The sequence below is a fragment of the Zosterops lateralis genome (assembly GCF_965231275.1).
Source record: "Zosterops lateralis genome assembly, chromosome: 2".
Lineage (NCBI taxonomy): Eukaryota > Metazoa > Chordata > Aves > Passeriformes > Zosteropidae > Zosterops > Zosterops lateralis.
This window is the reverse complement of record NC_139763.1, coordinates 95,020,818-95,044,313: the sequence shown is the minus strand read 5'-3', so window position 1 is coordinate 95,044,313 and position 23,496 is coordinate 95,020,818. Positions and strand designations below refer to the sequence as shown.

Sequence of the window (23,496 nt, the reverse complement as noted above, 5' to 3'; positions counted from 1 at the left end):
TGGTCCCATTCCCTGCCATTCATCTCCTAAGGAAGAACTTCTGTAGTTCCATGAACATAGAATGGTTTGGGTTATAAGAGACCTTAAAGATCATCTCGTTCCAGTGCCCCTGCCATGGACAGGGGAACCTTCCATTGGATCAGATCACTCAAAGCCCCATCTACTCCAGCCTTGAAAAAGTGGTCATTCAAAGATATAACTTAGGTTAGATATTTGGAAAAAGTTCTTAACCCAGAGGGTGGTTGGGCACTGGAACAGACTCCCTAGGGAAGTGCACCAAGCTTGACAGAGTTCAAGAAGTGTTTGGACAATGCTCTCAGGCACAAGGCATGACTCTTGAGGCTGCCATGTGCAAGGACAGGAGTTGGACTTTGATGATCTTTGTGGGTCCTTTCCAACTCGGGATATTCTATGATTCTGTGAAAGATGTGCTGTCCTCCTTTCTTGCCTCTCAAGATAAAGACCAGCATGGAGCATGAAACCATTATCACACTCACATGATGGCTGAGATGCTAAGACTGCTGACCCAACCCAGCTGTTACAGTGTCTACTCCATGTAGGGCTGAATCCTTTCAGTAAGAGTTGACTGTAATGGCATAGGTATCTCTCAGTTATGATCAATTTAGACACATTGTACTCCCTATCTGAAAATGAAGCTACCTAGCTGAATTCAAATTTGGAAGCTACCTAGCTGAATTCAAATTTGATAATATTTTAAAGGAACCATAGAAACTCTAAAATATTATGCTCTCTTGAGACTTAGAGATAGATGAAAATTTATCTGTTTTAATTATTACCCTTAGAAATATAAAAACCTAAGCAGGGAGATTGAAGTGCCACATGACAGCTAAATAGCATTACTTGACCTCAAACAAGAAGCAGAACTAAAAGGGAACAGAGTCCAGTTCAAGACTCACAATTCATGCCACTCTGCCCTCCTCTTCATGATCTTGGCTTTCAGAGCATCATATTTCTCAACCAGTCTTCTGATTCTCTCACGTCTGCTTTCTATGTAACGTGTGGTTTGCTTACAGACCTCTGGTGTCTCCAGCATTTCATCCTCATCCTCAAAAACTACACTTTCTGAAACAAAACATAACCATGTGAAGATGTAATACCATGCAGCACAGTGCAGTCCCAGCTACTGGAAACTCCCTCAGATGACTCCTGTAGAGCTGATGTAAATCAGGATAGTTCCATTGCAGTGGATGTTCTGAAAGTATTCAGGTTCTTTAACTTGACTTTTAGTCATATTCTACCTATGGGGCTGACATATAACTACTGACATTGATCTAAACATGAAAAACTATGTATGAGTGTTACTTTGTATATAGGTGCTAAAAAAACCAAATCACAGCTATATTTCTTTACCTGCATTTACACATGTATTTCTTCATCTTGGACTCAGGAAAACAAACTGAGATGAAAGACAGAAACCATATCACTGAAAGACTTAAGTGATTATCATCACCTCTATGTACAGGGCGTGTCTTTTTGGGGGTCTCCTCTTCTGCTTGTTCTGTCTCTTTAAGTGCTGTCCGCTTCTCTTTAAGTGCTTCCCACTTGCTGTCCTCGAGTTTCTTATCTTGGGTATATTTCTCAGACACTGTTAGAAGGCTGTAGGTGGAAATCTGATGATTGCTTTGAATAGCATGAACAGTGAGAGTAAATTCCAGAGAGTCTCGAAACCTGGAATCCCAAATTAGACAAAACTGTCTGATGTCAGTGAGCACAACATACCATTTTGCCTTGATCAAAATGGCATGAAAAGTGTAGCTTACTTATTGCATATGCAATCATTACATGTAAATCCACAAATCAGTAAGTAATTGCCATAGCATGATGACATCTGACACTATCTATTGACTTTTATCCAATCTAGGAATGGAGATGCTCAAGAATAAACTCATTAAGACCTTTCCCAATATTGAAACTTACACCAGGTTCTTCATGACAGTAACTTTCATCTTCCATTAAGGATTGATTAAAAACATGTTGATTATATCCTTTTTCCCAGTCACATACTCTGTGTGCACAAGGTGGGTTTTATTGCATATTTATTTTATGAATTCATCTCTTACCTCAATTACATCTCTTATTGCTATTATTAATTACATCTCTTAATTCAGCTCTTACTTAGATCTATGAAAACCAACTCGAAATGCACCTCGTGCTTAAACTTGTGTTCTTGAGCAAGTTTGTTTCATAACTTCAAATTGTATAGAGAACATTGTGTTAGCAATGACATTAAAATATCTGACAGACATAACACTGTCTTAAAAACAGGCGTTCATTTCACAGGTTGTTTTTCAACATTTCAGTAGGAGTTCTTGGTTCTTATTGAACTTACTGGCAAAACCCCAGGCAAACAGTCTCAACCAGCTTTCTTCATATAGAAGTGAATCAGAATGATGTAATTTCCTTTATTTGACTATCTGCATTTTTACCAAAGATTCAATAGAAGTAATTACACATAAATATGAACATATACTCGCCTGTATGTTCCAAGTAAGACAAGAACAGAATCATAACAGAACAGATGAAATACTGATTATATGAGAGAGAAAAAAAAATCACTTTTTTCTTTCCTTGTGGGAGGTACAACTTCATAGACAATAAGCCTCATGGAAGGTCAGGGAGAGGAGTAGAAGAAAAGTGGTAATTACTGCGTTTGTAGTTTCTGCAGTCCAATCAATTGTTTCTCATTCTCCCAGGCCAGCTCCTTTTGCACTAACTGGATTCTCTGTAGTTTCTGCCTATCCAGCTCTTCAAAAATCACACGGTCCATCTCAAACTCCTGCAGGAAGATGGAAAACCCAGCATCACATTGTTTTGGCTACTAGGTCTTGATAATAAACATTTTTACCGAGGTGTCATAGCTGCATGCACATCAACACTATTCTTTATTTCAGAAGTTAGCTTCACACAGAACCACATTTTTGTTCTGTGCTTCCTAATTGGCACAAGTCATCAGCTGTGATTCAGAAGTCCCAGCAATTTATATATTCTTAAAACTACCTTAATCCGAAGCATCGGACATCTTTTGCCCCAACATGATATGTAGTAACTTTAAAGGTAAATGACCCTTATAAAAGTGTACCTCTCCATGCAACTGCATGTGCTTAGGCAACTCCTGATTCTTTTGAAGGAGAAGAACAAAGTCTTGTCTCAGTGCACTTAATTCCTTTCTTTTCTTATTTTTCTTCTCTTCAGCTTCCTTCATTTTCCGTTCATACTCCATTTTCTGCTTGTGTGCCTCAATACTGAAAATGCATGAAAAGGAAATGGTGTTATCTCAATGCAAGAGAAGAAAGATTACAGTTTATATGACCTTTTAGATTTCCTTGACAGTCTTAAATTCCCAGTGAACTCAATGGTTCTTAAGGAAACTTAGAAAGGAAACATCTTTCTGTGTATTTGTACACTCCTAATATCAAGGATCTTTGACCTTTTGTTGTCTCTATAGTCTGAAGCTAACTGCCTCATAGTTCAATATTTGAATTACTGCCAGAAAAAAGTAGATGAAATGGAGAAAAAGGCTGAAAAAACTGTGTGTTTCACAAAGAAACGACCCAAATTCAGGGTGATCAACTTGCCTCTCCTCTTAGTCGGCAAAAAGAAATACATGGGCTGAGAAAAGGGCTACCAACACTTGAAAATCTCTTTCATCATTATCTAAGTATCTCTTACGTGTAGGCATCAGGATCCCTAATGTCTTCAGTACCCTTCTCCTCCTGAAGACCACTCTGGAATAAAAATATTTTCTTGTCTTTAAACAAGCAGTTATGGTTTCAGCAGACAATAAAACTTTTATAAACATTAAAACAGACCTCCCACCACCTCTCACAAAGCTAAAAGAAATTTTAATTTTCAATGTTACTATCTGGGCCTTAAATATTAATGTTTCAAGAAAAAAAAAACAATGGAGATGGTTTATATGTAAAAGAACTAATGAAACATGGATCCTATAACCTCCTCAGTAGCATAAATCATTATACCATTACTTGTCCTAGCTTCACCCTGTCCCATAACATCTTTGGTTCTCTACCCCCAGCCCAATTCTCTTGTCTCCCCTCACTGCCACACTGACAAGGGTCAGTGTGTCATGGGCTAATTCCCAGTCACACGTCTAATTAATCTGGTTGTCTTTTGCTGACTGTATAATGGATTCACAATTATTAGCTGTGAAGAATGACAGATGGATGGACATTGCAGTAGCACAAGCCTCATTTCCCTAGGCAATCATGCTCTGAAAAAAGAGGGGGGACTATCACCCAACAATTTAGTTGTACTTAATTGATCTGTAATTTAACTCAATTAGTTTCAGATGATTTGTATTTGATTCTCTAAGAATCTCATTAAGTTTAATGAAGACAGAATTTTTAAAATCTTCCACATGAATTAAAACTAGAATAGATATTTAATGAAGATATACTTTGAAAAGGGAAAAACTCTACTAGGATGGTCATTAAGCAATGTTGTTAGCCTGAACAATAGAACTGACCATAAATGTCTTTATATAGAGCTACTTACATATTCAAAACCATAAATCTGCATAGATGCTTTATAATTGTATATTAATCATTTCTTGTAATACTGGAGTCAGCAAGGCTCTGATATCAAAGGTTCTAATCATTCACTTATAGAAAATAACTCTGGCTCTATTCTCAGTGCTATATAGTCTTGTCATACTGGCAAAGAATTCCAACTAGTCATGAACAATTTAGCTGAATGACCAAAATCACAATTTCCTCTGTCTCTGTTGCCAAGCATCCTTCAAAATGTAGTTACCAACCCGTATTAAAACATATTTTGAAGTTTAATTCGTTTTGTGTTGACACTTTCAAGAATTTTAAACTCCACTGAATGTATGTCTACTGTAATATTTATTGTGCACAATGGCATTTCTTTACTCAACAGCTCTCACTGCTTCTTTCAAGTTATATTTATTTAATTCAGACACTCTTAAGAGTTTTTAAAAATTCAGTAAAGTCTGAATATTTTTAGTCGAGGAGTTGACATCCCTCTTGTGCATTATCAGAAGAACTGCTTCTGAGTTCCAGGGTCAGCTGTTGAAACGTGCCAGAGATGATCAGCTCTGCAGTGAGTACAGGACACCTGTAAATTCATTACTACTAATGCTGTCCAAGAGTGAAAGAACAACGGGATCAGCATCTGTTGTGCTACTTTGCAAATGTAAAAAATCCATTGTGAATTTCAGATGAATGGTACTAGATGTATGGAGCAACTACATACTTAATATTCTCCAACAGGATTTCTAGAATCCCCATTCAGAGCAGAATCATACTTTACTGGAATTAAACCCAAGAAAGCTATAAAGTATGAGAAATCTTTGTAATTTTTTCATTTCAGGACTATGCATGACTACGCATTTGAGTGGGAAAGCATTGGTAGAATACACATGAATAACACATACTATGTTTATTTGGAGAAAAACACAAAACACTGAGAAGGAACAGTGCAGTCCCAGAGCCCAAATAGGCCTAATTCAGGGAAAGAGGGCACCAACTTACCCTAGGAGGGGGGATTATGACTTCTACATCTTTGGGAAGCTCTTCCTCTGACAAGAGGTCAAATGTAAAAATGTTCCCATCTCCACCACAGGTAATCAGACACCTGTTATCATGACTTAAACAGATGCCCCGGATCTGCCCATAGTCATTGTCATGTACATTCAGGTACCAGTAGTCCTTCAGGGCACCCACTGAGACGCCTTCAGCACTGAGAGGATAAGCACGCAGGGAGCCATCCTGCAGCCCACAGAACATCAGGGGATTGCTGGTACTGTTAAATAAACAACAAGAAGTGGTAATAGCAGCAACTTCTAACAAGCAAGTTCAAAATATGAAAAGAGCTGATCTAGCTTAATAGAAATCACCTTCCCAAGTTTGGAAGCTGAAGGCAAAGTATTTGGACTGTTTAAAGTATGTGTGATTCTACTATGAAATGTTTTTCAGCTAACTGGCTCTTCAGTTAAAACTTGAATTAAACCTGCCTCCTTTTGATGCAGAACATACCTACTCTTACAGGGAACCTAATACTGGGAGTCTGAAAAGAATCCAGCCTTTCCATCCATACAGTTCACAGAATGTCCTGAGAAGTCTATATTCTTAACACAAGAGAGATGGACTGACCGCTCCATGTTCTAAGTCTCTTTGTTAACTATGATAAAGAACTGCTGTTCTGGTGATCACTATATGCAGGGACTTCTAAGGGTTCTCCTGGAGTTCTACAATCCAGGGTGGTTGAGTTCTAGTCAGTACTTAAAAATCCCATTTTTTCGTTGTTGAAGGTCTTTTAAAATTATTCTGTCAGACACATGGCCTAGATATGTCCATGAGGAATTTAAGTGAACTCAGTGCCAGGAAAAACAGAGAGAGTTAGTATATACTAGAGTTGAGCCACAATTAAAAAGAGATAAGGGAGCATAGACTCCTCCTTTCCAAATTCAATTTCATCAAGCTTTATCCCAGAGCTATTTGTTAATCACAGTATTTTACCAGAAGGAGATTTGATGAATGGGATTGTTTTCAGTGCCCTCCATAGGAATAAATTCAAAGGGTTCGTCTTTCCTCTTCTGAGGGTCTCCTTCATTATCACGTGAGAGTTCGCAATGATAGAGAAACCCTGAGTCATACCCACCCTGAAGAAGAGAAGGACCATAAAGAAATGGTGACAAAAGAAAACTGAAACAGCTGATCATGCAAATTTCAGAATAATTCTTCCTTTCTAAAGATCTATGATAGGTTAGAAAGTGCTACTTCCAAACACCTGGAGATTCTATTTATCCACAGACAGAAGTCTGTCACGATCACTGGCATTACAAGACATTCTACCACTATGTTAAAATTCTACCTTCTGCTCAGTCTTTGTGCCCATTCAGGCATCACCAAGAAGGGCACCTACAGGTAATCTACCAAACAATCTGCATCAGAGTGACACTACTGGTTTACTTCACAAAAATCACTGAAACTGCCAAGGATGAAAGGAATTTGATGTCCTAAGGATGACAGGTTTCAAAGGGAAAGGATGTCACATCATCAATACAAAATAAAAACTGATTTACCAAGGAAAGCCAGAATTTTCCTGGTGCTGAATAAAAGCCACAGAGGATGGGACTGGGCTCCTCTGGTATGTAGAGATCTGGCAATGGCTCTTCTTCGGGTTCCTCCTCTTCAGTTTCTTCTACCTCAAGTCCCATCTCCTTTTGCTGCTTTATCCATTCAAGCCTTGCTTTCTCCTTTTGCTCCTTTTCTCTCTCTCTCCGTGCAATCTCCTCTTCCAGCTATTACAACAAGCAGAGAAACACCAAGACATGAAACCAAGGCACTCCACACATCACTGACTGAAGGAGTCTCATAAATGAAATGCAAGGTGGTCTTGGCATTACACATACAGAATATCTACAGAAATCTCTTTCCTGTCAATTTAGCAGAGATTAACCAGATTTCTTGGGACTCTCCAGTGAAATGCCCCCATTTCCCTCCTCTGAAGTATTTACTCTTGGTCCTTTGAAGCAGAAATCATTCCAAATAACAAGGAGATTTCAAGATTTCCTCAGAGAGATTATTCCAAATCTTCACCACTATGCTTACTCCTGCAGAAATCATAAGTCCTGTCCCCTGCCTGCCCTGGAGAAAGAAAAGCACTGGAAAGCTGAACTCAAAGTTCTAGTGCATCACTGGTATACAGCAATGGACTTAACTTCTTCAGAACAATGAAGAAAAGATTTATCAAACCTTTAAAACTCTCTTCCATTCAAGCCTACTGTAGCATAAACAAGTACCAAACATTTTCTAAAACATAAGCTCCCTAAGAAGGTATCAGATAGCTGAACCAGCAAGCGCTTAAATATTGTCAGCTGATCTTTGTCTGATTTACCTTTTAAAAAAATCTCCTATTCTAGGGACTCTACAGACTATAAAAACTACTTTAGTGCTTCACCACCCTTATGTGAGAAATCTTTCTTGCATTAAAGCATCCTTGTTGTAACTTATTAATTATTGATCTATTTCCAGAGGAAAAAGAGAGCCATTAATATTCTTTCTCTCTGTAGAAACATTTTTTTACTTTTAGCTATTTAGAGTGTTTCTCAACATTATTCTTCTCTTTTGATTAAAACAAAAAAACCAAAACCGACCAACAAACAAATAAACAAGAAAACCAACAAAACTCTACATACATTATTTTAATCTTTCCTTTCATATGCATACTTTGTGATCATTCTTATAGATATTGCTGTGAAAAAAACACCTAGAGATCTTTCTCCTGAACGCTGACTTCCTCCAAGTTATAACATGAAATGAAGCTTTGCCTGACACTCTGTAATACAGGAGAGAAGGCAGAGAAATCACAGGGCAACAACAGAACCAAAGAGACTGTTGGATTGTAGTGGATTGAGTATGGAACTGAGAGCTTGCCCACTGGAGCTCCCCTTCTGATCCTAACATCAGCTTGCCTTTCAGTTTCACAAAACTAACTATAGCTGTGAGTTGGTATAACTCTTTTCCTTTGGCCCCACATATTCTTTTTAAATACTGAGCATCATTCAGAAATTAAATGCACACCTTTAAACTTAAAACATTTTTTAAAAATCAGAATTACTGCTAAAAAAAAGATACGTTTCATGTTGGCTTCAAGGTAACTACCTGGGGATTTTTTAACTGGTAAAGGAATTTCCTTTGATAGGGTCAACATCAACCACAAGAAATATTCCTTTTGTGAAAATTACCAAAATTTAAATGTTTTGAGAACTAATGCACTAATATTACCTTTCCCTTTCTCTAATGCTGTCTTTTTATTATAATCAAAATTCACATCATGCTTTCAGTGTCATGTAGGTTTGAATAAACCAAAAACAACTTGTAATTTCAAGCCATAAATGGCTTCTACCTGGCATTCCCTTTCAAGGAGCTTAGCAAAAACCCTGTGATACAGGGACTAGAAACTCTTTTGAGTAGTTTGATCACCTGGCACAATGAAGAAGAAGAAATTCTGCCACAGGAGAATTTTTTACCTTGATTTGGGATTTAATACTACAAAAATGGAAGTACTGTGTTGGCAGGTTTTTTATGTGGTAGGTGGTCGCTGTATCATGCTCCTCAGGCAGAGGGGCAGGAACCTGGACAACAAAGCCATTCTCACAAAGGATGAGCAGTGTGCTCTTGTCCTGTAAAAAAACAAAAAAACAAAAAGAAGACAAATATAGGGAATCAAAACAAATGGGAGGAAAAGTTAGTTAGGAAGATGCACAGGCACAAAGCCAAACTCCAGCCACACTTACCTGTGCTCTTATTCCTACGGATACTTTTAAATGGACATCAAAAATCCATGAGCTTCTTCTATGCTAGGCAAAGCTAAGGAATTGAAGAAATCCTTTGTGTGTCCAAACCAGCTATAATTCTGACACTGCTTAGCTTGAAAGCAGCATGATGATATTTTGGAAATTTGGTTACATTAAAAGATGGATTCGACCCAAGAGTTAGTAGGTTTTGGGTGAATAATTTCATATATTTCCATACTAGTAAATCCTTTATATCATCAAGACTTGACTCAGAGTCTTGCCAAATGCTACTTATCTATCAGTTTGTTTGTTTATTGCTGGTACCTGACATGTCCTTTAAAATGCAAGGTTAGGAAGAACAGGTGAGATGAGGGTAATAATTATTCAGTGTTTTGAGATTTTAAAAGACAGGTCTGTACTTAGTTTCAATTTTCATAAGCTATGTGGAGAAAAGAGAGAGAGGTTTATTTTATCTGACCCATCACTAAAAATGTGCAAAAAGGGCATATTAGAGTTGCTATGGAAACTCTGATTAGGAATGACATGATTCCTATGTCTATAGGATCTCAGTTTGAAAATGCATTCATGAAATGTAATGCATTTAATCATCAATGCTTCTTCAAAACAAACAAAACAAACAAGTAGTGTGATACTCAGATGCTGGCACTGTGTTAGGCAAGTGTTCTCATCCAGCAATAGAGGATAGATACTGGAATTACTCAGGCAGAATCTAACATATCCAAGAAACAATGGGTCCTTCTTTAGAAAGGAGAAGTACCTTGTCTTCAAGGAAAGGATGCAAAATGCAACTGTCAGATCAAGATATGTTGTTTCTGCAGTAAGATAGAATTCACACCAACAAGACTTCTTTTGCCAGTTTTTGATAGCTCAAATTAACAAGTGAAAATACCATCATTTTGCCACTATGCACCTGTAAAATATATCTTGCTAGCATCTAAATATAATGAATAGTCTCTCCTCTAAATAAGGATACTGGTCCAAGCAAAATTTCAGATGTTACCCTAACCCTAGAATACTTTTAAATATTAGCAAAAAACTATTTTGATATATCCTGACACATTTCAGACACAGAGTGTGAATTTCAAGAAGCACCCAAAATCTTTTTTAATATTGTCAAAAACTTTTTTTAAAGCCTGTTTTGATATGGGCAAGGGACAGGAACGCCCAAATAACTTCTTTGTCAAAGAGAATCAGACCTTCCAAAAGCTAAGGAATAAGATTGTTTCTTCAAGTCAAGGGCTCAAAAAGCATACCACAATCTTGTGGTTTGCATTATCCAAAACCCAAAATACATCTATAGTGACTGAACCAGAGATACAGCTACACAGAACTTTTTGGAATCTGTCATGCTGAAGCAGCTTGAAGAACAAAGTAGCAAAACATTATCTGTATTGTCTACAGAGGACATGACTAGAGTCATAGATCTTCATCTATTTGCACTGGAAATTCTTTTTTAAATGGTATGTTAACACTGCTGGGAAGGAAAGAAAACAAATATGCATTACTCACATGAGAAGGTGGAGACCAGTATAATGCCTGTACAGGCCCAGGGACAGAGATGAATCCAATTGGCTTGTATTCATCCTCAATAGCAAAAAAGAAAACTGTTTTGTCTTTACTCTGAGGAAAACAAACAAAGATGATGACTGAATCAAGGCTGACCAAAAATTCAAAAAACAAAGCACTTTATGACATAAGCACATACTTCCATTTTTTTGTGTGTTTAAACAGGGGAACTTAGGGACTGGATTTCCATGATAATTACTGCGAAGAAATAAAAATCTTGCCCATGTTGCTCCAAGAAACATGTTGCACCCCTAGCTCTTAATTGCTCTCATAGGCCTCCTCTGGCATCCCCAGCCACGTGCTTTCTGCCCATTGCCCCAGGAGCTCTTTTAAATCTCAGGCTCAGGCCTAATTTTTCAGATAAGGCAGCACAAGCTGATTTCCCCAGATAATAAGAAAATCCAGAACTGGTACACAACATGATTCATTGTAGCTTAAATCCTACATTAAATTAAATGCATGGCAATTCAGCCCAAAGAACTTGTAACTGCAAATTGCACTGATCATGGCCAAGGACTAGCTTTTAAAAAGAGACAGTCCATTAACTGGAAACCATCTCAAAGACTACCAGGCATAATGACAAACTGACTGACTGACCCTGTAGTAAGGCCAAGCAGTGCTGGGTAGCAGCTGGATTGCTGCCAATGTGGTCTATCAATGGACTTGCTTTTACTAATTCCAAGATCCTACTAAACTAATTCCAAAATGAACCAAATCCATCTTCAAAGGGGATTACAGAATTCACGCTAAACAGTCCAGTAATTCACAAAATGAATTGTGTGAAGTGCATGGTTGGTTTCCTTCAGAGAAACAGATGTGAGTGCAAACAGATCCTTCTCCCAGCACAGAGAACTACAGCAAGCAATCAGCATGAGCAACAGAAGTAAAACTGTGTTGTCAGTAAACAAACTTTACCTTATCTCTTTTAAAAGGCTCAACATTTGTGGCTTAATAAAAACAACCAAACTAAATGATACATACCCCTGTGGCAAACACATCTCCCTTTGGTTCATATGCCAGGGCTGTAACTGCAGCACCATGAGGTTTGAAAACTTGTTTCAAATTTATCTCTACAATCTCATGGGCCTCTTCTTCTTGATGAGGCAGCAGTTTGGGATCATAAACCTCAATTATGCGGACGACACCATCTTCAAACCCCACAGCAATCTGGCCTCCTTCAGGATTTACCTTTAAGTGAAATGAAGAAAAAAAAAATCACAGAGTGTAACTGAGAGCTTAGGAGAATAATCCATATGGCACGTGCTCTGGAACTCACCTTACATGGAAGTGTTGCTAAAGCACCAAGAATATTTCATACATGGGAAATGCTGCTCATTCTCTCTAATACAGTACCATAAAAGAAGAGAAAGGACTGGGGCCTATTTTTTGGGTTGCATTGTGTTTTGGTTTTTTTAGTGATAATATGCTATTGAGACTGAAGATGCTAATGAGCATATGGTTGTAATGTCTAAGGAAGAGGTAATTCATATTGACATAAAGATACATATCATTTGCTTCTTAGGCAGACGAGTTGGAACTCAAAAAAAGGAATTATATTTCCCTGAATATAATATGGGCCACCAAACCTAAGCATGATTTTTGAAGAGGTCAAGGCACAGGCTGGGGTTCTGGCTGACTCCATATAAAGTACAGGAGTCAACAGGGACTGCTACTGGAGATGAAAAGGAGGAGTCTTTACCATAGGTCCTGTAGGTAAGCCAATTGCTAACAATTAAGACAGGCTTGAACTGTGATAGAGGTTAGCAGAAACAGGCCTAAATTTTAGCTGGATATAGCTGGATTTGTGGATTTAGCTGATATTTGTAATTTAAGTGTCTTGAAGTAAATTACAATCTGATTCGTCGATGTTCACTTGTCTAACAAATTTGCTGCTAGCTTGTCTATGAGAAGATTATGGTATACAGATGCTTCAAAGTATGTTGGACTAAGTTTTCCTAGATTAATAGCACAGATTTTAAAATACATTTGCACACTTTAAACTGTGACCAAGTATCTAATGCAATTTTAAATGCAGCTGGATAGACTAAGTACCCTTTGTTTTTCACATTGTGTTTACTAACAACTTTTGTAAAACTGAACTGAGTCAGTTTTGTGATGCTGTACAATTTATTGTGGCAGACAGCTTACTTCATGAAGGTACAGGTCACCACTTAACAGCATCTCTGAAAGCCTACACGGCCAGAATGATATTTTTATAAAATAATTATTTTTATAAAATAAAGGCACTCTCCCAGTTGAACCCTCACCTTGCACATTCAAGTAATTATTTTCCTCCTAATTTTGCTTGTAATTAACCCATCAGGCTTGCTATGTTTTCTCAAGAACATAACTAGACACTATTTTAATTAAAATTAGCAAATACGTCTAAAAGCGATAGACTCCACACTCCACAAATGATCAGTTCTGGCAACAGTTTTTAATGATTTATCTCCAAATGTTTGTGATTTGTCTGGGCTGTCATTACAAAATGTGTTAACTAACTCATGTTAATTGACAATTGCTCCGTGTGGGTTAAATAGAAGCTGTTAGTCTACAAACTCAGACTACTTCCCCTACTGCACACTGAGATCTGATTTTAAAATCTTAGGAAGGCACAAAGTAGGATACCTGATAACTCACAGTAAAGTTAAACTGTTCCCATGCTGTGTACAAACACACTATCCCACAAACTTATACATCCTGCTACAGTAAATCCCACAGTGGCCTAACAAGTGATCTCTAATATCTTGTTTGGTGAGCAGCTCCCTGGATGCTAGCAGGCTCACAGGCTCCTTGATGAATTTTTGCTAACATGCAAGGAAAAACTCACAACAGCCGGTGCCCATGTCAGCGCTGTTCCTCCCTGTTTAAACTTGATTACTCTCAGTTGGGTGTTGCTGCCAAAATCATAGATGCGCACTGACCCTGCGTGGAAAGGAGACAGTAACAATTAATTGCTTGCAGTATCACTTACATTGTTAGGATTTGTGGAGAAACGTCTATTTATTTGAATTAAAAGCTGGATAAAATGTATGTTTTCTCCTCTGAGTAACAAAATGCCCGACTGGAAAGATGACTGATGGTTACAGAGTATCACAGCTAGCAAGGTGCTCATGAACAAAATATATGATTTCTTCACTCTTCAACTTATACAGAACCAAGAGTTGTCAAGGCTGAGGGTTGTAATAAGAAGTCCCAGGCTCACGATCCACACGTAATTTTCAGGTGAGCATGGAATTGTGGCATACTCCAAGGAAAATCTGTATTGACAACATAGGAAAAGATGATAGGCTAATACCTGGGACTGCCTAGGGAGGAAAACATTTAAAGGGAGGAAAATATAGGAGAATGTCCACAAAAGCTCCAGTTTCATCAGAGGGAAAATTAACAGATTTGTAGGCACACATACTGATTGCATAAAATTCCATTCCAACTGGCATATATGTGAAATGTCATTTGCTAAACTGGTAGGAGTTTGTCTTCAGGCTAGAAGAATGTGTGCACTGTATAACACAGACAAATTACAAGACAGTATTGACAAGAATTGAATTAGAAGACCTTGTAGTGTTTTCTGAACAGTGTAAATGACATTGTTAGTGTTCTGGCCAGTAGTTCTTCCATCAAAGCACAATAAAGCTAACAGTGAGAGGCCTAAACAGCAATATTTATACAAGTTAAATGAATATGTCTGTAATTACTTGTTATCTATTGTTGAGAGCATAACAGCTATTGCATTTTCAAAGACAGGCACAAACATTAATATTTGCAATAGCTTACACAATGCTGGAGGTGTATGTAATTCCTTACAAGATAAAAATCCCAACATTTATTAAACCCCAGCACTGAATATGAGTGCTGTCACTCAAACCAGTTATCTCACCTTTTCATACACAATACATAAATAAAGCCATTCATTCAAAACAAATAATTTACAACATTTCCCATTAAAAATGTCTGTTGCTAAAATCTCAGGTTTTTAAGATGAAACAGTCTTAATGCATTGTTTCAAAACATTAATGACTTGCCTTAACTATTAAAGAACTGATCCCAGGAAAAACAATTCCGTGTAAAGTGACTTTGCAGGAGCAAAAGCACAAATACAAAACACAGGAGTTCCAAACCAAGCATCACTGCCCTTCAAAAGCAATGATGGCAGTGGCATGAGAGGACAGACTGGGTACTTACGGTCAAGAGCCGTGGTGGCCATCAGGTGTGTAAAGGGAGAGACGCCAATGGCCTCGATCCCCCCGGAGTGGAAGGTACACACACACTCTGGGTCGTGGGTCTGCAGTACAAAACAGAAGAGAAATTCTGCTGTATTTTACACTTGTGCTCTCCAGTTTGGGCTACTCCAAGGAATTACAGACTTCATTATAATTTTTTTTGCATTAGTTCATATAGTATGCATCTTTTATTTACCATAAAATTCTTGGAATGTGTTTTACTTTTCACATTAGAATTTTATTCCCTGAAAGAGATTGTTCCTATTTATTTTATTATGTTCCAGAGCAAAAATTAAATGCCTCCTTTTTCACCTCTGTCATCTATTTCTCCATCAAAAACATCTCCAGCAGTAACACTAGTTACCAGAAGGATAAAACACTTCAAGTGTGTTTCATCTTCTCCTTGGTTTTTTTCCGTTCTTTTAGTCGTTTAAAGACTACAGTAAGGATTGGCTCAAAGACATATCTATAGAGGACATAACAGCACTCCTTGAATTCATTTCCTGCACTCATGCAACTTTCATTACCAGTTTATCAGAATCAAACTCCTTTAAAGTAACTTGAATTTGGCAGCTGAAATTTCAGGAATCAAAAATCAAATTCCTCTCTATCATGCTGCACAATCATTGCAATCAATTGATTACATTTGAAAAATTTTATGAAATAAAATATCTGCTTCAATGCTACAATTTTCTACCATGCAACTACATAAAACAGAAATTTTATTCCAGATAAAACCAGTATAGTTACAGGATGTAATAGGATATGGTTCCTATTGCAAATGAACTGAAGAAATCAGAAGAAAAAACCTCCAAATTACCGCATTTGGAAAAGTCAAATCCAGCTTCCATATTGCTCCATTTGTATCCTGAGGAAGAAAAAATATCAATTGAATATTTTCAGACTCAATTGGGAAATAAAACTGCACAGGCTGACTTCTTATGAACTCCTTAATGATTATCATGGTGAAACAGAAATGCAATGATGTTGGTTTTAGGAATCCCATCCATCACTTTAAGATAACAGAACTTGGACAATACCTTTTGGCATTCTCCTATTCTTATGCCAGAGTCTCACACATTACTGTACACTAAAAATACAGCACAGCATAACATAGGATAATTCAGCTGGAAGGGGCCTGCAAGGATCATCTTGTCCAATTGCTTGATCACTTCAGGCCTGATAAAAAGTTAAAATATATTATTAAGGGCCTCTATTATATGCCTCTTAAACATTGACAGGCTTGGAACTTAAACCATCTCTCTAGGAAGCCTGTTTCAGTGTTAAAAAAATAAAAATAAAAATAAAAATAATAATTTAAAAAAAATCTGTAGTTAGATAAGAAGATGATTTTCTATATATCCAGAAGACAACTGAATGCTACCAAAAAGAAGCACACTGATTTGTAATGGACTTCTTCTGTTACTTACCATCACCTCCCTCATTTTGTGTTTCTCCACAGGGATGCATGTACCTGAGTGTGTCTTACCTGAGCATACCAAAAGGGCTGTCCATGGTCAAGAATTTTTGTCATGAAATTCAGGCTGACATTCTTGCCAAGCCAAAGTTCATTCATAGGCTCTATCTCCACTAAGCCTGTGCTATCCACAGAATCAGCAGCATCTACTGTCTCGAAGTTCCACATCTTCATGGCATTGGAAGCATTAAAAAAAAAAAAAAAAAAAAGCAAAAATAAAAGCCTTTTTTAAATAAGATCAGGTTGTTTTCATACACAATAAATATGGAAAATCAAATTTTTAAGAAAGCAAAATCACTACTTTGAACATAACCTAGAAAAGTGCCAGGAGCTTCAGTTCAGCCCTGACAATAGCAGAGCTACACATGGCAGCTTCAGAACTATGCAGAATAAATGGTATCTGTGGGCACTCAGCACGGCTCATACTGAGGCAACATAAAATAATAGGAATTCTAACCCTTCCATATTCTGCTCTGTAGGATAAGGACAACATATCAGCATGCTTATAATCAACTGAATTTTCCTATGGGGATAACAACAACCTATAAAACACAATAAAAACAACAGCAGTGTATGAAACCCTCCACTGTCTGTAGGTCAGTTTCCCATTGATTATCTGGGTCATTTCACACATCAGCAGAAGACGGATCATGTCCTCCCTTAGAGAGCAGGGAAATAAGATTGCAAAATTCTTGATCATTGACAGGTAAGATCAGAAAGTGGTGTTACGAATAAGGAAAACATTTTGATCTTAATTTATAGAATTATTTGTTAACTTCAGGATGCTTTTTCTTTCAATTTTCCCCTATTTCAGGATATGTATCTGTGAGATGCTAGTTAATTTCTCTGTCATTTTAAAATTAATAATCTGAGCTTTTAAACACTCAGAAAATTAATTTCAAACATTCCTGTAGTTTATTATTTATCTTTTAGATAACGCTATGTGTTAATAGGCCTGAAAATTATAAAATTATAGAATGCAGTAACATTTCAAGAACAAAGCTGTAAGAAAACCACTAAAGAATTTTGTGATTTACTAAAACAAAAGCTCATTTATTTATTACTATTAAACAAGGAAAACTGTGTGCCATGCTATCCAATTCAAACACGTACACCACGGAGATGTGCTCTTATTTTCTTTGTTCTAAAAAATAATTTTCAGAAAGAAACTGCACTCTGAAAATTCCTCCAAAAACTGGTAAAGGAAACATGTAACATCTACCAGCTGACCATACATTTGCGCACCTAAAGGCAGAGCAAAAGAAAAACTCACCCGAATGTAACCATCTTTTCCAACAGAGTAAAGGTCTCCTTCATCAAAAACTAACTGGTTGATATGGCCCTCATGACAGGGCTTGTGTCCAACTTGACAGAGCTCTACTTTAATGAGGCCACCTTCCCAAAGGAGCAAATTGCCCCACTCAGTTCCTGAGACAACCTTCAATGCAAATGAAGATAAGTATATAAGCACCTGCGCGTAATCGTGCAGAAATACAGGCAAGAACCCAGTTAATACTTATGGCTTCCTTCCATGAAAGCATGAAATCAATGGCAATGTACAGACATTTGCAAGAGAATATGTAAAGGTTGAGGAGATTCAACTTTTTAGCAATGGGACATAATTTGCATGCACTGAAATAGTTGAAGATTGGGACCAACAGTCTCTTTGTACTTCTGTACATGAATGTTTTCACATTAGAAGACACTCAGCTCTAAGCCAACACAGATCTTTTCTCTGTGAATTACAACATTAACTATTTGCCAATTATTACAAAGCAAGACAGGGTTTGGGCAAATTGATGGCAATGTTTTCTTCTCAGAACAGTGCATCACGGGCCTTATTAAAAACATTTTTAACTTACAAAGCCTAACTTACAAGCAGACTTTATATCAAAGCCTAAAAGGGTACATAATATTTTTTCTTTTTGTCACGTTTTCTTACCTTCCCATCAGGGAGCTCCACAAAACCTATAATATCAGACACTGCTGTTTTTCCAAACCTGCCCAAAGCTCCTTGTAACTTGAGACCAGTTAACGTGAGAGCCATCTTCCAGAACCTGAGTACAGAAAAACACACCTCTCTCTGATACAAGATTTCCTAAACACCTTTCAGTTCCTCTTAGACATTGCAATACTCTTCTCAGGCATGCCTTGCCATGAGGCAAGGGCTGCTCATGTATTACTCTTTTTTGCAGGAGAACTTGGGGGTTTTGTCTTTTGAAAATGACATAAAGCTTTACAACTACACAAATATTTCCCTGTACTACTCCTATGAAAGACCTAGGAAAAGGATTTGGAATAGGCAGAGTGAAGACTAAACTACTATTTAAAATTAAGAAGTGTAAAATCCACAACTATATTTTTCCAGCTATAACCCATACACATAGTTAGGGATTCCTATTTTATTATTGCTGTGGAGCATATGATGCCCAGTTTTGTAAATCCAATGGACTGAGGTCTTCACTGAATGTCATCCAAGTCCTCTTGTGGAATAAAATTGTACTATAAAATCTCACTGAGCCAAAGGTTTTATCCTAAATATTAACGTCTCCTGTGTGTGCAGGAGACATTACTTTTAAGATAACTGTTGGAAATTATAATTTGAGTCAACATTTAGGTGAAAGGTTACATTTATCATGTAAGAAAAGTTATGTTAGAGTTTATTTGTAGTATTTTAGATCAAAGAAAAGTTCGTAAAATATTTAGTTTTGTCAGATTTACATAAATAATGCATTCTAAACCACATTTGTTCTGTGTCTAAATAAAACATTTGCTATTTCAGACCCACCTTGCAACCAAACTGTAAAGTAAATCTCAGATTTTGATCTGATTTCCCCACTAAAATTCAAAGAAACTTTAGACACATTATAAAGATATAATTTTTATTACAACAGAATCCCACTCATAGCATAAGTATCTGCTGTGTTAATATTCAAGTACTGGATAAACACAGAACACAAAAAGAAAGTTTAAAGCTGTTTGGTGTTTAGCTGTTTTTTATAAAAGGATCCAGAACTTAGCAGGGAAGGGAATGTATGGAAACAACTTTTGTAGGCTTTTGGTGTGATCAGAGGATTTCTGATCCATGACTTGGTGACCAGCTCTAATGGTTGTCCAAAGAGCAGAGCTCTTGAAATCAAAGCTTGAAATTGAGCTCAGGAAATCAAAGGTAGAGAGCCCAGAAGGCACAGAAGGCATATCTCCTATGGTACCAGCTAGAAGACATGTATATATAAGTATTTTTCATTACTTTTTCCCAGCATTTGTTGAGATCACAAGAATGGAGCCAGAGGTATTGACATTTAACATCAAGCATCATCCTATTTGGACAACAAAGATATTGAAAGATTTGTTTGACCGGCTGAAGGATTTGAAATTCGTCATTTTTGTAGTAGTAAGGGCCAGCTAATATAGCATTCCTCATTAGTACATTTGCTAATAATACATTCCTGTGAGTAATCTCCTATGCATTATGACTGCAGAGGTATTATGTATTAATCCTAATCAGCAAACCTACCTGATGTGTCCTGATCCAGCTGAAGTAAGATGCTCTTCATTCTCAGCAGAAAACATGACCTTGTACACATCCTGTGCAAAAGCTTTTGACCTCAACAGAGTCTCTTCTTGTTTCCAGTCCCAGATAGTCAACATGTAGTCAGGGCTGCTCCCAACACTGGCCAGCAAAGTGCCAGTACAGTTGAAATCACCAAAAACATAGGCTACCTCTGTTCCACCTAAAGAAATGTACAAGCCCCAGTACACAATCATAGGAAAGAGGTAGAAACAACACAAAAATCCACTCAGAAGGAGCTCAACTTTCACTGAAATTATTTCTTTTTTCAATAAGTAATGTCTTTAGGTTGGCTATCTCTATCAAGTAAGAGTTCCTTCCCATGCAATAATGAAAAAACTTGAAACCAGTGTTTTATTAGTGTTCTATTTCTGCTGTGAAGGACCAAAAGATCCCATTTCCTTCTAAACTAAAAATGATCCACTACTCCATCTGCTGGGATCTTTAAACACTAGTCCATCTGTATAAAATGAAAACAGAACTTTTTACACTACCTTTCAATATTCTGTAGGGCCTCACTGAAGGATATGTGTAGATCACAATGTTTGGCTTCTTTCCTTTTTCTCCTACTGCAAAGTACTCCTTATTAGGGTGTGCCTTGAAAAAGCAGAAGTCCTGTAGCACGCTGCAATAACACCTTTGCTTTTACCTTGCTAATTATTGAGTTATTGTGTTCACTCACTCATTAGTCAAAACATACTGCCATAAATACTAGATTGCATTGTTCTGTGTGCTTATTCTGAACAACTGCCAACATATTGTTCAATATCAGAATGAATCCACTATGCATACAAAATGGTATATCACACATATATTGCAGAATCATGAGAAACAGTGAAACAACCTGCCTTGTGATGCATCCTTTTATTATTCCTACCTCACTCAACCCACTAGCTAATCTTTCCATAGCAGCATTTGTGTCAGCAGTCATCTACTGCAGCAGACAGCTGCAGAAAAGCCATCCTAAATGACACTACTCTGAAGGTGTAAAAATGTACACTGATTCCCCAGAAAAGGCTGTTTACAATGAGGCAGGACAGTCTGAGGCTGGTAGTCCGAAAGCCTCCCTCATGTGCAATAAAACTGAGAGACGGCAGAGCTTTCACAAGGTAAGGTGCTTCAAATTCAGAGACAGAACTTGAGACTCCAAGCTCTTGATAAGTTTATTAGAGTGAAACCAGATACTTTTTCTCTTAATTTGTGTGGGAGCTTGATTTTCTACATTTTAACTGCAAGTAAGATTCTATATTAGTATCAGTTGTGATTAGGACAGATGAAGTGTTGAAAAAAAAAATTGCTATGAGCCAAAAGATTTAAATAATAATGTAAAAGTGCTAAAAATTAATCCCAGCTGGACTTGTCAGTCCTTTTAGGTAACTGAGCCTGGGACTAAGGTGTGTAGATACTTGTTTTCTGCCAATTATATTGATGGGATGAGAAGCCCATGCTGCATGGTCCACACATTCCTTAATCAATACCATATTTTCTAATGTATATGCATGTGCAAATGTAGAAGTCTCTCATATCTGGCAACCACAACCAAGCAAACGTTTTTTCCCTAGAAAGCGACTAAAGTTCTTAAACAAGAAACAAAAGCCATACTGTGATAAACCCAATTCCACCGCCACAGCTGCTCCGGACGTATTTCTGATACTTAGTTCTCAGGTTCTGGAGCACCACCTGGTTGCCTGCTATATACCCCACAGTTTGTCTGTCCATTATCATCAGGTTTACTGGTCTGGTACAGTCATATCCAAAAGAATGTCTGGAAACAGTCCAATAAGGAAAAGATTAGACACTAGACAGTTTACTAAGTGGATAGAAATGCTTAAACAGAAACTGAAATGGGAATACTGAAACTAGTGACTAAGCCTGATGGCAGGAGATAATTTTTTTCAGTATACAGTGAAAGTTAAATATATCTTGACTCTATAACTGAAAAGAAGGCACAAGTAAAGGCCATCTAAAGTTCTTATCCCTTCTTTTCATCTCCACTATGGGCACAACTCTTGTTTCTATTGGATCGTTCGGAGCTGCAAGGAATTCGTATTTTGTCTGTGTTCTCTTTTCAGACAAAATGCAAAAGATGTGCATCAGATTACCAGGAACTGTTCTACAGATAAGAGATCAAACCAAGCAAGTTTTCAAGCTCACTTCTTAATTTTTTACAGGCAGATGTAAAAAAGGGAAAATCCAGTCTTCAACAGCAACTGAACCATGTCTGCAGAGAAAATCACCAGCATATATGAAAGTCACATATCATATCCTACCCTATTTGACCATACCTACCAAAGTGTTTATTGTAGCACTTAACTGATGGGCACCACTTCCTTCATTCTACTAGTTTCGATCTTCCAAGGACCAGAATCCAAATCTACCTGGTTCCTTTCCCACTTCTCCCTTATGAGGTACACAGGAGCTCTTCTGCCCTCCCCTCAGCTTCTTGGGGAACACCAGTGTGGCTACAGAGAAAGGGAGAGCTTTGCAGGGCATATTTTTATATCATTCTTCTGCCTGGTCCCACCAGCCTCTCCATGATCTAGTTCTACAGGAGTACTTATGCTAGTAAACACTACACCCAGTAAGAAATGTTTATGAGGTCAAGACAAAACTTAAGATTAAATTTGCCTAGAACCCAGAATAGCTGGCCAAGATTTTTACCTGTGTCTCAACCAAAGGTATCCCACTAATGCCACATAGGCTACTTCAAATTTGAGAACAATCTTGAGAACACATAAAAAATATCATTAACTTTGAATTTGCACAAGCCCAAAGGAAAGGATACTTCAAAATAAGAAGGTCAGTGGATATCTCAGTGTCATCAGTGGCATATGGGCCTGAATATACATCTTCATATGAGTAGAAGAAGGATTCTGAGATTCTTCTCTTTTTTACCTTCTCAGGCCTTTTTTGTGATTCTGAGGGTACTTGACTATCTTCTTTATCCAAATTGCTTTCTGCACCTCAGAAGTGGGAACATAACAGAAATTCATATTCACCATACATTTTGGGTTAGTTCTGATATTCGTACCTAACTGTAAAAGGGAAGGAGTCACAATTCTTTGCCTCCTTTGACAGAGCAATCAATACTTCATAGCTCAAAACAAGGGTCCTAAGTCTTAGTAACTACTTGTTCTGGAACTGTCTGCAACAAATACTCCCTTAGGCTTTTAAAAAACTTCAAAGTAAGTATTGAAAACTGAAGAATTTAAATGGGAAAAATTTTGAGACCATTTGAAAAATACTGGGTTTAAAATTTTCAGATTTACCAAAGCAATTCAGTTAAGGTTCACTTGGTATTTAGGTCTCCACTTTAGAAACCAAACAAATTTTA

At 37.3% G+C, this 23,496-nt stretch overlaps 1 protein-coding gene across 1 annotated transcript in view; it reads right to left on the bottom strand.

The window, feature by feature from the left end:
- Positions 1-23,496, bottom strand: part of CFAP44 (cilia and flagella associated protein 44) — a 41,125-nt gene that overhangs the window by 11,545 nt on the left and 6,084 nt on the right. The window contains exons 3-23 of the mRNA XM_083855775.1: positions 22,948-23,125; positions 21,765-21,927; positions 20,657-20,759; positions 20,109-20,325; positions 18,534-18,648; positions 17,865-18,029; positions 16,604-16,759; positions 15,935-15,982; positions 15,077-15,176; positions 13,722-13,816; positions 11,873-12,079; positions 10,835-10,945; positions 9,038-9,190; positions 7,088-7,306; positions 6,522-6,664; positions 5,535-5,805; positions 3,691-3,746; positions 3,101-3,263; positions 2,667-2,797; positions 1,472-1,689; positions 918-1,083 (exon numbers count right to left, since the gene is read on the bottom strand). Coding sequence (XP_083711901.1) covers positions 918-1,083; positions 1,472-1,689; positions 2,667-2,797; positions 3,101-3,263; positions 3,691-3,746; positions 5,535-5,805; positions 6,522-6,664; positions 7,088-7,306; positions 9,038-9,190; positions 10,835-10,945; positions 11,873-12,079; positions 13,722-13,816; positions 15,077-15,176; positions 15,935-15,982; positions 16,604-16,759; positions 17,865-18,029; positions 18,534-18,648; positions 20,109-20,325; positions 20,657-20,759; positions 21,765-21,927; positions 22,948-23,125 — 3,178 coding nt within the window. The remainder of the gene's footprint in view (positions 1-917; positions 1,084-1,471; positions 1,690-2,666; positions 2,798-3,100; positions 3,264-3,690; positions 3,747-5,534; positions 5,806-6,521; positions 6,665-7,087; positions 7,307-9,037; positions 9,191-10,834; positions 10,946-11,872; positions 12,080-13,721; positions 13,817-15,076; positions 15,177-15,934; positions 15,983-16,603; positions 16,760-17,864; positions 18,030-18,533; positions 18,649-20,108; positions 20,326-20,656; positions 20,760-21,764; positions 21,928-22,947; positions 23,126-23,496) is intronic.